Source organism: Echeneis naucrates, chromosome 13, assembly GCF_900963305.1.
Source record: "Echeneis naucrates chromosome 13, fEcheNa1.1, whole genome shotgun sequence".
In the NCBI taxonomy this organism is placed as follows: domain Eukaryota; kingdom Metazoa; phylum Chordata; class Actinopteri; order Carangiformes; family Echeneidae; genus Echeneis; species Echeneis naucrates.
Genome location: NC_042523.1, coordinates 12629845 through 12642819, shown reverse-complemented (window position 1 = coordinate 12642819; position 12975 = coordinate 12629845). Strand labels below are relative to the sequence as shown.

Below are 12975 nucleotides of genomic sequence, written 5' to 3'. Positions count from 1 at the left end.
GGCTGAAAACATACAAAGGCCTAACCACATAATAATGTGCATACACCTTAAGCACACAATGTACATTTCCTGGAACATCAATAAAATTTGTGTGAAAAAAATAAAATATTTCATGCAAAATGAATGTTCTTGAACCCAGTGTTGCAAATTGTAAGATCAAAAAAAGCTTTGCATAGACACTTTAAATCACACTTAAATTTTACTATAAACATGAATGCTCAAAATTTAATATGTACCAACATGGAACCCTCTCGTTTTAGAATTTACGGCACCTACACTCAGAACAGGAGACTCTGTAAATCCACCAGTATAGATGACTGTCTCCACTGTGCAAGTCGAGGGAGTGTTGGGGGGGGAGAAAAAAGAAAAACAGACATCCAGCCATGTAGGGACAAGAAAATTTAAGTTTTGAAAATTAGGCATTTCTAGACAGTTTTGACATCTGTATAATTAACATGACAAGCTGAGACTTTATACAGTTGGGGGACTTACAAAAGAATGCATCAGTGACTGAAAAAAAAGTTATTAATTACTACTATCTTTATATTAATACCAACAAGGCTTTCATTTTTTAGGTTCGTTTAGAATATTAATCATTTGCTTAAAATAGAGGGTAGTAGTCACTGTCTTGTGGGTGTGTCTTCTCAGGTTCTCCAGTCACCACCATCTTCATCCTCTAATGTGGCTCAGGATCTTTCCAGTTTCCGCCAGCAGTACTCACCATTTTCCCAGCAACCCGAAACATGGCGCTCACATGGAATGAAAAGAAAAATTCACATGGAATCTACACAAAGAACAAAAGCAGCACTTGGCCTCTTTCTTCCATGTATAAAAAAAAAGATATAGTATAACTGCAACCCGTTCCCCTCCCAACGTCCAGGACACTGTTACCCTCTGAAAAATCATACAGAATACAGTACATCACGTTTTGTTTTACTTCACTTGAACCGCAAAACGAGAGGGCAAGGATGGGCAGGAAACAGAAATAAGAATTTACCAAGTCTACACTGAATATGATTCTCTGCGATTCCACACAGAAATCAGAGGGAACAGTTAAACTGCATTTTTTTGTAGCGGCGTCCATTACAGCTAAACGACAACTCCTCTCCTGCCTAATTTCCACAAGTCCTCTTCGCCCCAGCGGTGAAGGCCAGGGAGGCAGATAAGGGCATGGTCTTTTTTTTTTTTTTTCTTTTTAATCATTCTTTTTCTCTCCCACTGGCTTGTCTGTGATGGCGCCGGCCGTGGCGGGAGCAGCTTCTGCTGTGTTTTTCTGATCGTGGTCAAGTCCACTGGTGCCAAACTCGTTAACCCTGTTGGGATCTACCCGATAGATCCAGCGCTGGTAAAGGTAGATAAAGAACACCACATCTATGGGAGAAGAAATGCACATTAGTCAGAAACACATGATTAACAATTGAAGCCACTGAAGCTATCAAGCAGCAGCCGTTAAATGTAAACTACCTCTTATCTAACTGTGCATTGCTACCAGTGGATCAATGTCCTAATGAAAAAAGAGAAACGCAGAAAAACCAAATGTGGAGCCAAGCAGACCATAGGATATCATGAGCTTACCAACTAATTATTCCTCTTTTAGTTTATATATGACACAAATGTCAGTTTCCACCATATGATCAAGAGACAGATGGTGCACACTGCACTGAAAACATAATGTAACCGAGTAAAGAAAAAGCATATGGATCAGATAACAAATCTGTCACTATTTTACCAATTCATTTATTCTTATATTTCATTTAACTAAACGGTCTGGAACAAGTTATCTGCCAATATCAAAAGGCAAAGGGGAAAATATTTGAGATCTAGTGAGTTTCACCACATGCTGACTGACATGACGGACAGAGGGCAGCCTTTCCTTGAAACCAAAAACAAATCACGCTGTATGAATTGCTCACTATTTTACCCACCAACATAATGAACAATGAGTTGAATTGGAAGCCACCTCCCACAAAACACTTTATGACACAGTACAAACTCAAATAGCTTCTCCTGAATGTAGGCAGAGGAAGGTGATAAAGAATCTTTAACTTCCCCTGATTGTGGTACATTATTGGGAAAATAATAAATATCAGAGTATTGATCACAGAGGACATACCATCTCTGAGGCACCCTATCCTGTACATCATGGGCATCTTGATGACAAAGGCAAACAGGTCATCAATAAAGGTATTGAGAGCCTTGTAGGTGAGCATCCTCCATGGGAGGTGGGCCACAGACTTCATTTTGTAGTTGATGAATAGCTGTGGCGTCATTGTAATGAAGCCTAAAGCACAAACAACAGAAAACAAAAGATGGACAGAAGACAAAAGAAGCTGGTTAGTTAGAAACACTTGTACAGAAGAGGCAGAAAACTATACTGTTGGCAGCATGACTGAGAGTGCCCTTATGAAGTCTATTAATACATGGCACATTGGCTGAAGCATTTGGGAATTAGGTACGTAACCATGATGCAAGTATAAAAACATGAGCTGCATGTGCATTCACAATGATAATAATCTGCTGTATATATTACCAAAAAAAAAAAGAAAAAGATTTACATAAATAATAACTAAACCTCCTGGACATAATGTGTCAGAAGATATAACCAAAAACACAGAATGAGAATAAAATTGTTATAAATAAACAAAAATAAGAGTAGAAAAGGTTATTTTGAATTTTAACTAATCCTGTATAAAATGGAAAATAAACATGGTGCTTTATCTAAATGTATCTGTTAAAATCAGTTTTAAAATAATTCATATATTGAAAACTAATTAAGTTACTCAAGGAATAAATACTGATAGCCCTCAAAAGTTCTTGGAAATAATGTTTAATGTCAGTTTAAACTTCTACTGGACAAAAATAGACATTTTAATTTATAGGTTAATTACATGAAATATTAGCACTCTGGGAATTTTGTCAGCACCCCTTAGATCATTTCATGTATATTAGCTAATCAATGGGCAGTTACATTGTACAGACATTAATCATAAAAATTGCTACTTAAAGATAAACGCCCTTCCTCTTCCTTGAGTTCCTCTTTTTCCTCCCCATTTTTATTTTATCATTGAAATAAAGCATTAAGCTTGGTCTCGATTTAATATGAACAAAGGAAAAAAGATAATACTCCAATCTAAATTATGTCATAACTACACAAGGTTTGTTATTGTTTGTTATTTTACTGTTTCTCCCCTTTTCTGCATTTTATTGGTTTAACTTGCTTCATTGGGATTATACGTGCCAAGATATGTTTTGTTATGTTATTTATTGACTCTGGTATGTCTTTTGCATTGCATACGGTGCATTAAATCATTCTCATATGCCATATGTGTAAAGTTTCAACAGCAGCCACGTGTGTGTATGTATGTGTATATAAATATGTTAAACTTACCAAAGGTTAACAAGAAGCCATAAAGCATACTGAGTACCCATGAGTACCAGCCTTTGTGCTCTACATACAATAAACTGTAGACCGCATAGCAGCCAAAAAGTGGGTAGAGGAGCCACGACAAGTACTTGAAGGCCATCTGTTCTCGGGACAAGAGACAAGTTATCACTCATTTCATTTTTAAATCAAAAGATTAATAATACATTGCCTTGTCACATTCAGTGGTTTGTTCCAATCAGACAATCTTAAGATATATTATTAATCTGAACACAGATGATCAGAAGTGATTGTATGAGCGATGATATATAATTTTTTGCCAACTGAGATAAAATATATTTTTTTGTGTATTTTTGAATAAGTTTATTCTTCTTTGTAGTGCTGAGTTCAACTTACATCGTCATAGATTTTGGTAGAAGACTCCACGTATGTTGACTTGTCTGTGAATACCAATCTTGGGATTACCCCTGCGATCTTGTTCTCTCTGTCCAACTAGTAAAAGACAAAAAAAAAAAAAAAAAAAGGATTAATGGAATGTAGTAATAAAGGCATAACAGAAAGAAGACATGTTTAATATGGAGAGAAAGGAAAGTTGGAAAAAACATGTGACTCAAAGACCATGACTCAATTCAGTGGTTAGCTCCCACTTAATGTTGAAACTGAGCTAATCAGTGAGTGAGTTATGTTGGACAGCGTGTCTTTTTCAAATGACAAACCATTTCATTTTTTGAGGAAATATTTGACAACAATATTTTCCATAAAAAAAAAAAAAACATTGTTCTGACTTACTCTGACATCCATGACCTTGGTGATTTTCCACAGGTCAATAAGTAGGCCGATGAAGACGCTGACCTGTACCACAAAGTTGGTTTCATTGTCCAGTATGTACAACAGCACCACCAGAGATTGAAAAACTCCAAATATGATGGAGCGCACTGACAGACCTTCTAAAGACTGTCTGCTGTTCCAGAACTGGATATCTGAGGAAGAGATGGCGGTAAGTCAAACCTGGATGTACACAGACACACACACACTTATAGACATATCACTTGAGCAGACCAGCTTTTGAGACTTTACCATTCTTGAATGCAAGAAACTCGAAGATGCTGTGCACAATGGAGACTACAATTGTGAGTCCCAGCAGGTATGGGTTGGTTTCCAAAAGGGCCACCTGTGAAGACAGGGTTTCATCTCAAGTTACAGCTGAAAGACAACCTCAATTTTTTAATTTGTTAACAGTTTTAGTTTCTGTACTCACTACTACTACTACTACTACTTCTCACTCCTCTGATACAATTAGGGATGCATTCATTTTGGCATATAATTGATTATACTTCTTTTAAACAGTCTATGAAACTGGCTAAATCCTTAATTCAAGCTTTAGGTTCCAAGGTAGCAATGTTATTTCATATCGATATTTGATTTTCAATCAAGATTGTGACACTCCTATTTAGCAGACCAACAGCCAAACCCAATTTTTTTCCCCTTTATTTAATCAGCATCTCATACCTTATTACCATACATTTTTATGCTTATGAAGCTTGACCTTTACCTTGACAGAGTCTTGGTCTTCATCAGACTGTTCATAGGTGTCTTCAGGCAGGAAATTCCATGGTGACCGAGCATTCTGGGCAGCATAGAGCTGCCAGCGCCACAAGGACAATGGGCAGTAGGTGAGGCGCAGTGGAAGCTTGGTCAAGGTCTCATTGATGGGATAGTAATCCCTCTGAAGGTTCCAGTAGTCATTGAAATATACAATGGGGTAGTAGTCGCCACTGACTGCATCAAACTTAACATCTAGTAGTGAATAGGGTAGAAATGTCATGGATGATTGAGCATTAAACTTTAAGAAAATTCAGTTCTTTAGACCTATAAAATATATTTATAGCATTGTGAAGCATCTTCAAAACAGGTCAGCAAGATAAACTTACGTTGGTCTAGAGGAGGGGGAACAGAGCCTTTGACCCAGGCTGTGTGGTCGTCAACCATGTTGATGGTGAGGTTGGGGTGCCAATGAGAGATAATCTCCACTGGACCATGGCTTTCGGCGCGCTGATAACAAACACATATCCATTAAAAATACAAAGTGTAGCACAGCCCGAACAACACTGGGTGTGTATGGTTGATATGTAATATTTTGAGGTTGAAAAACAACATAAACAAATATTTTTTTTTCCACAAATCCATTAGATTTTTTTGATGGAGATGAATGATATGCTGGTCATTTTTATAAATTAAGAAAAATCACCAATTCTTTCCTGTAATAATAGATAACATGGAGATAAGCTAACAGGTACCCCAACACCAATATATTTTCAATTAAATTATATCAGCGGCTTTATCAGTCGAACTGTACTTTGTACAAAATAAAACAAAAATATACAAACCTTAATCATTTCAGGATCTGCTTCTGTCTCTCCCGTTAGCAGATTCTTGGTCTTCAGAAACTTTCTTCGCTTGAATTTATTCAGCACTAACAGAATAAAAAGTACATTTCATTACTTAGAAATAAGGATGAACATACTACTCATACAACTGTTTATGGTTAACGTTTCTAATGTGTGTGTGCTTTGCACATGTGCTTACTCCGTGTTGCATGAACTGTTGCCAGTCTGCGATACTGGCCCTTGCGTTTGGGGTCTGGGTGAAATCCACTTTTAGTGAAGTAGACGTGAATGTAAAGGGAACCATTCTGCTGTACTTTCTGTATGCACACAACACAGAGAGAGAAATTCTGGTGAACCCACATTCATAGCAATTCTTTCAGTAACAACTTGTCTTTGCTGCCTCACACCTGTCCCCTCACATTGTCACTGCAACCACATTCTGTCACACCTCCCACTTCTCTCATATTGCACCTCCCTGCCTTCTTTTGCAAACCCACCTCTGGGATGTCCATCTCCATATCGTGATAGTAGCAGCCATCCCCATTCTCCCCCATGTTCCAGTCTCCATAGACCAAGTCCCTTTGGAACCAGAACAGGGCCTCTGTGTTGTTGAAGTCAGAGAACACCTCCTCCTGGGACACGTATACATACAGGTCCTGCATTGAGAATAGATGGTGTTTATGATATTACTGAGTCAGGGGAAAACAAGCCCACTCTAACATGGAGAGATGCCACTAATTTGATGTCCAATACTAGAAATCAAAGTGTGTAAATCTGTTCAGCACACACACAAGAAAGATTGCAATTTTATGAAGAGAGGCTCAGGCTCATACCATGAGGGTGTCCTTGGGGAAGAGGTTTCTGCTAGGTACTCTAGGTGCCCCGGCTGGTGTGTTGGGGTCAGGCGTGGATGGCCCTCGGCGGAACCAGCTGCTGATTGCCCAAATTATGAAAATTCTGGAGAAATGAGAGAAGATTGAGGAACGAGAGATTTAATGCAAAAGATTTTTTTTGAAAAAAGGTAAATGGACAAATATTGTTTGAATGGGCAGGAAAAAAGTCAAAGAATTTTCTTGTGTGGTCTAAAGAGCAACTAGAGGAGCATGAAACCAAAAGATGAATAATCTGATTAGACCGCATCCATTCAAATAGCATTACAGGGAAGACAATTGCAAACCCCCTTGCACTTTCCCATAGAATTATCTTCCATTCTATACTGGCTTTTACATAATTAAATATACCACAGGGACCATAAGCAGCTCTTCAGCAAATATTGGAATTACCATCCATCAATTATGTGGTGGTTAAGTAATGTAGGGTTTTCTCTCTGTCATTAATCTCACTTGTTGCCTCTGCTTTAGCTTGGTCTCTGACAGACCAATTCGTCGTCGTCCTCCTCTATCAGCTACAGCTATCCTTTCCTGACCTTCTTCTTGCTTGCCAGTTAATTTGATATCTATTCTGTGTAGGTGTAAAGTAATACACTTCCCCAGCACAAATGCTGTTGCAAATTATGGTAAAGAAATTACAAAATTTGGATTTTAAATGATGAACGCAATGTAATATCTTTAATTTTGTAAATGGACCTGCTCTTTGGGTGATTGGTTGGCAAAGTAAAGTGCTTATTTAAGAGGGGTAAAACAACCATAGGCATTTATTCAAATCAGGTTGGCAGATATACTGCATGAGCACTTAAGTTCGACTAAGCACTTCTGGGTACAAAAGGAATATGTAAATCAAAAACAACTTATTTTCAAACTTGAGAAACATACAAAATAAAAATGAAGATGCCTGGAAAACTGAAATCTACAGGTCAAGGAACACACACACACAAACTCTGGCTGCAACTGTTACTTTTTTGTTTTTTCCCTCCAGATTCAAGCTTTTGGGCGGAAATTTGTCAATGTCTAGAGGTACGAGTGGCCAAATGAATATTTGGCTCATCCAACAGATTAATTATTTACTGAAAATCTAACTAAGAAAACACTCAATGTTAAGTAGATCAGTGTAAACGTCCATCCAGTGACAACTAACTTTTCTGCACACCTGTCGCAAAACAGAAAGTCTGTCTTGCATGTTTATGCCACCATTTGCAAAGAAAAAGATGACATCTTATTTAATGACAAAAATGGGCAAATTGGCATTTGGACTGGTAACACAGACTGGAAAGGTCTTGTAAATGTGAGCCAAAAATCAGATAGGGGATTAATGTACTTTTTGTCACACTACTGAGACACATCATTTTATGTATTAAAATTTTTATTATACCCACAATATCACAGTAAACCTCTGGAAGCAGCTTTTTGTCTGCTTCTCAGAGCAAATCTTGCAGATTAAAAGACAAAGAAGAACTCACCTGAAAAGGACTCCTTTAATGACCTGCCATGCATTAGGTGCTTGTTGCTGCTGCTGTTGCTGCTGCTGCTGAGGGTCTTGTGCATTTCCAGCTGTCTGCACAGTCTGGCCATCTGAGGGTGCAGTAGTTCCATTGCTGCTCACCTGAAACCATGAAAATACACAATGAACTACCTAATGACCCTTTTTCCCCCTCCAACAAGCAAAATCTTAGAATGTAATAAAATTCAAATTTAAAAATGAATGAGAAATAAATCCTTTAACTGATTTGCTGATATGACAAATGAAATCTGTGAATACTTTGTTAAATACATTACACATAATGTAAAATCTCTTGATAATATTTGAAATTACTTTTTTCTGTTTGTCAGAAGAAATTTTAGTTATTTGAACTTTTATACTTTGAACAAAACTTATGAAGACGTTGGGGCTTTGGGAAACAGAGGAATCAAAATGTGATTACACTTATAAATCCTTTGACTATATTTTTAATAGCTACTGGTCAAATTCATGTGAGAATCAGGAATCACCAGCATATTAAATGTTCCGTAAAAATCTGTTATGCTTTAATTTGATTTTACCCTTGAGAACCTAAGTGTATCCATGTAAGCCCTCACTCCAACCCCAGCAGTAATGCCACATTCTATTCAAGTGACACAATAGACAAGCACACGCCAAGTCATGAGACTCATTCACTATCTTAACATCTCATCTGGCCCATTGTCACCAACACAAGGGAGACCAATGGTTGGCCTCCAGAAACAAGCAATAGTCTACAGTTTTAAGGATTTCTGTTTGGTGGGTAATTCTCATTTAAAAAGATGACAAGAAGGCTTTGAAAGTTATAGTGAACATGTAAGGTTTGTAACTAGCCATCATCCCTTCACCATAATCTTATTAACATGGTATTTCATTGCCATGAAGTGGCTCAAAACAGAACCTTTCAACCTCATGTCCCATTGCTTTAAAATAGAAGCAATTCTATTATCAGAGACATACATCTCTGTCTCCTGGGGTGGGGGGAAATCAACACAATTACACAGACAGATCACTGATATGCCGAGCAAAACAGACATTATCTCTTGGAGCGTAGGATAATAATTTACAGACTGAATGCAGATTAACAATTAACAACCTATTCAAGGTTTAGAGTAAATATTCACTAAATACTTCTAACCCACGTCTCCTGTTATGTATATTTCACACTGTGACAGTATCTCCTACAGGCAAAAGGAAGCCATTCAATACTAGGCAAATAAATAAGCTCCAAACCTGCGCTACAACAAAAACATTTAAATGTTAACAGTGCAGAGAATCTTTCTACATTACGATGACAAATCATCAAAATTATTTTTAAGTGCAAACATGGCTAACCCCGAGTGTGTCCATGTGATTTGTTGTTCAGTTACGCCTATAGTCCAGACCATTTCAGAGAAACCTTAAAGTATGGCTCTGCTGAGCTCTTTAGTGGTATCTACATTAATACAAGAGACATTTCTCTCAACTGATCAAGCAGTAGTGTTTCTCAAAATCAAATCATTAAAATCATAACTGCTCCTTATAAAAGTAATGGCACATTTATCCTGACAGAGCAATTTTAATACAAAAGAGACACTAGGTACACATTGCAGTCTTGCCCTAGTTTCTGCTGCTTGTGTGTTACCATTACACTTGAATCGTAGAGCTAAACACCATTTTTTCTGGAAGATTAAAAAAATGTTTCGTAACATTCAACCAATGTTCTGAAGGTAGTCCTGAATCTTAAGTGAATAAAGAAAGAAAAAAATATTCCCAGAACAATAAAGATTCGTAGTCTGTTTCAAAACATTTTTTTGTTTTACCTTTATAGTTTAAGAAGCTAGAAATGCATTTAAAACTGTGGCAAATGTTGTTCAACAACCTGCTGGGTTTGTCGAAGATTTTTTTTTTTTATCTTAGCTCTATGCTAAAAGCACTGAGAGTTCAAGTTACTGAGAATACATAAAGTATAAATTGGGGCTGTTAAGTTTATGAATCTAAATGGGGCAAAACTTAAGTTACACATTACCCTGAAACAAATGAAAAACACTGGTGCATTACAAGTATACTCAATTATTTAGCCACAGACAAATTTGAAACTGCATACATGGGAGACCTTAAAATAGTGATGATTCATTTTGACCTGTTAATGTATGGTATACATCTTGAACAAATGTTTCTGAAACATTATAGGAGAAACCTTTTTCAAATCAGAGAGCAATGTCATCGTTGATATATGTCCCTTACACTGGAGTTTTCAAAATCCCAGATTTTAAAGTGAGAGGAACCTGAAGAAACTGAAGAAGTAAAAAAAAAAAAAAAATACATCAAAAAATCAAAACCCGAAGTAGCTCGCAAATCAATTATTAATTATTAATCAGACAAATTACTGGGGATTTACTCATTGAAAATAAATACCAATTATTAGCTCTGACATTTTTTTCTCAATGTTTTTCTTTAGCTAAAGGCTGACTTTAAACTAAGCACATGGGAGATGAGTGATGATTCTCTGTAGCTTTTACGAACCTTTGATAAGTTTGTCACATCGGGACATTATTGTTGGAGTGACGTTTCCTGGCCTCATGGTTTCCAACAACAACTAAACAATTTAAGAGGATTTTCCAGGGTCAGACTAATTTGACTTTAGCCACACCGGCTTCCTCTAACTTGTTCATGTTAACGAGATAAACTGCCTCATAAAGCTTTGCTGTCGGATTGGAGCTGGAGGTAAAGTTGGTTGGAGCCAAACGTTTGTAAGGAGAAAGGTGAGCAGACTGAACACAGATGTTTGCCGGCTGGTGGAGACTGGCCCGGTGAGGTGAAGCCGAGCTGCGGTGCTCCGGTTCAGGCCTTGCGGTGGCTCGCTGACACCCCGTACAGCCGGCTGGCTAACACCAACACACCTGGAGTCAGCTACCTATCAATACTTTGACGGTACCGTGTGTCTCCGAGTGACGATCTCCCGTTAACATCTCCGTACATCTCTCCCGGTAATGGTCGGCTTTTCTCGGCTCGTCGTGTTAAAGACCAACCGGCAGTGACAACGTCACCGGGGCCGCTAACATCTAGCGGTTAACGGCCCCGGACTCCACAAACAAACAAACAAATGAACAAGCACACTTTCCTCCTGGGCCGGGCGGTGGAAGGAAATGTGGGGAGAGGAGTGTCATTCATTTTACCTCGCCGTTGCTCACGGCTGCCTTAGTCGTCTCGGTCCCCTGCGTCGCCATCTTTCCTTGTCTCTTCTATCGCGCCCACGCCACACCACACTGCTGCCTGGGAAGTCACGCGGAGCCTCGCGAGAAGTTGGTTGTAGCGTCATAGTAGTGACGAAAATTATGAGGCAGCCATAAAAGAGACGGGTGGCATTTATGTATTTATTTTCTAAATAATATAGTAAAAACATCTACGCACTTTAACCATAAAAGGGCACGAACGCGTTAAAAAAGACAATGATAATAACAATGAGAATGAACTTAGGAAGATACAAACAGGATCAGTGACATGCGATGTATATATATGATTTGAAATAGTCAACAACTAATCTTGTCTGAAATATCACTCTGTTCCTGATATACGTTAATGTACATGTCATTATGTAGGATGATTTACCAAATGGACAGTCGTCAGTTGTGCAGGGGCCTTGGAGCTGTAGTTGTTCTCCAACACTTCAACAGTCTTACATTGGTACTTTTCAACAATCTTCTCTTCTTCTCGTGATGCCGTCATTATTCACTGACTGCCTGACATTTTAAATTTTCCTGTTCTATTTGACACACTGTAAAAAAAACAAAACAAACAAACACAGAAACAGAACAAAGGGGAAATGAATGCATACATTTGCGAGGCTGCGACCAAATCATTTTGTTATTTCTTAAAAAATGTAATCTTTACTGTATTGCATCCACGCTTTACAAGAGAGGGACCTTTTCACTTTGTTAGTGAGAAAAACATTGGTACGGTTCCCTCAGTGCTGTGAACCAGTTTACCTCCTGTCTGAAAACGGCTAGTGTGGCAGACTCCGTGCGTAGTTAATAAATATTGTAAGCTTCAGCTGATGAAATCGCAAGAAACACTGTGCTTAATCATGTATCTTCCGTTGTGTAACTAACACATGAAAAGTGTCTCAAAAGGGAAACTACAACATGTACTATTCTTTGTTTAAAAATAGCGAGACATCTTATTGAACATTAAATCTCAGACAAGCAGCAAGGATTTTTTTTTTCACTTTGCCTTTGAGGTATGCTGTGGCACAATTCTTACCAACAACTTGCAAAGTTGTTTGCAATAAGCAAAGAAAGTAATATGTAGATAGGTATTTAGGTTTATTCCTTTTCATTCCATATATAATTACATGCTTGCACAACATTTGCAAAGCAATATGCCTTCATTGTTGTAATGTCAAGTCATATTGCTTCCAAATGACAAGACACAAATATGCCTCAGAAGGTTTTGGAATTTTTATTATGCCCGCTTTCTCATTAGAACCTGAATTTAAATGAAAAAGAAAGGGGGATTCAACAAGGGTGGACAGAAATAAAAACATTAGTTCAATTGCCAGAAACTTGACAGAAGTGTCTGTTGTAAATGATAAAAAAAATGACTTTTATAAATGCAATGAAGCAATTAATTGAAATAAAATGCTTCAGACAGTGTAAATGGTTACACATACAAATCAACTCAATTTACTATGCTATGGAACTTGCTAATTATTTTTATTGGCACTTTAGAAATGAACAGGTTTTTACAAAAAATAACAGTAGACACATTTCATCAAAAACCACAATTTACATTGTCCCCGCTTTATAAGTAACAGTTTTCAACCAACAACAG

The 12975-nt window shown here is 37.7% G+C and overlaps 1 protein-coding gene across 1 annotated transcript; it reads right to left on the bottom strand.

Moving 5' to 3' along the window:
• Window positions 1-386: 386 nt before the first annotated feature.
• On the bottom strand, window positions 387-11413 carry clptm1 (CLPTM1 regulator of GABA type A receptor forward trafficking). The gene is made up of 14 exons (XM_029518402.1): window positions 11322-11413; window positions 8126-8268; window positions 6603-6726; window positions 6267-6425; window positions 5969-6086; window positions 5770-5855; window positions 5314-5434; window positions 4935-5179; window positions 4460-4553; window positions 4172-4362; window positions 3779-3874; window positions 3389-3524; window positions 2114-2281; window positions 387-1371 (listed from the first exon to the last, which is right to left on the bottom strand). The coding sequence occupies exons 1-14, from the start codon at window positions 11370-11372 to the stop codon at window positions 1196-1198; spliced, it is 1908 nt and encodes a 635-aa protein (XP_029374262.1). The 5' UTR covers window positions 11373-11413; the 3' UTR covers window positions 387-1195.
• Window positions 11414-12975: the final 1562 nt, after the last annotated feature.

Excerpts from the sequence above, each read along its gene's own strand:
- clptm1 (XM_029518402.1), bottom strand. The coding sequence starts at position 11,372 with ATGGCGACGCAGGGGACCGAGACGACTAAGGCAGCCGTGAGCAACGGC. Across the intron at positions 6,426-6,602 it reads TCCCCAAGGACACCCTCATG|GACCTGTATGTATACGTGTC; the intron begins GTATGAGCCTGA and ends TTCTCAATGCAG. Across the intron at positions 4,363-4,459 it reads GTTTCTTGCATTCAAGAATG|ATATCCAGTTCTGGAACAGC; the intron begins GTAAAGTCTCAA and ends TCTCTTCCTCAG.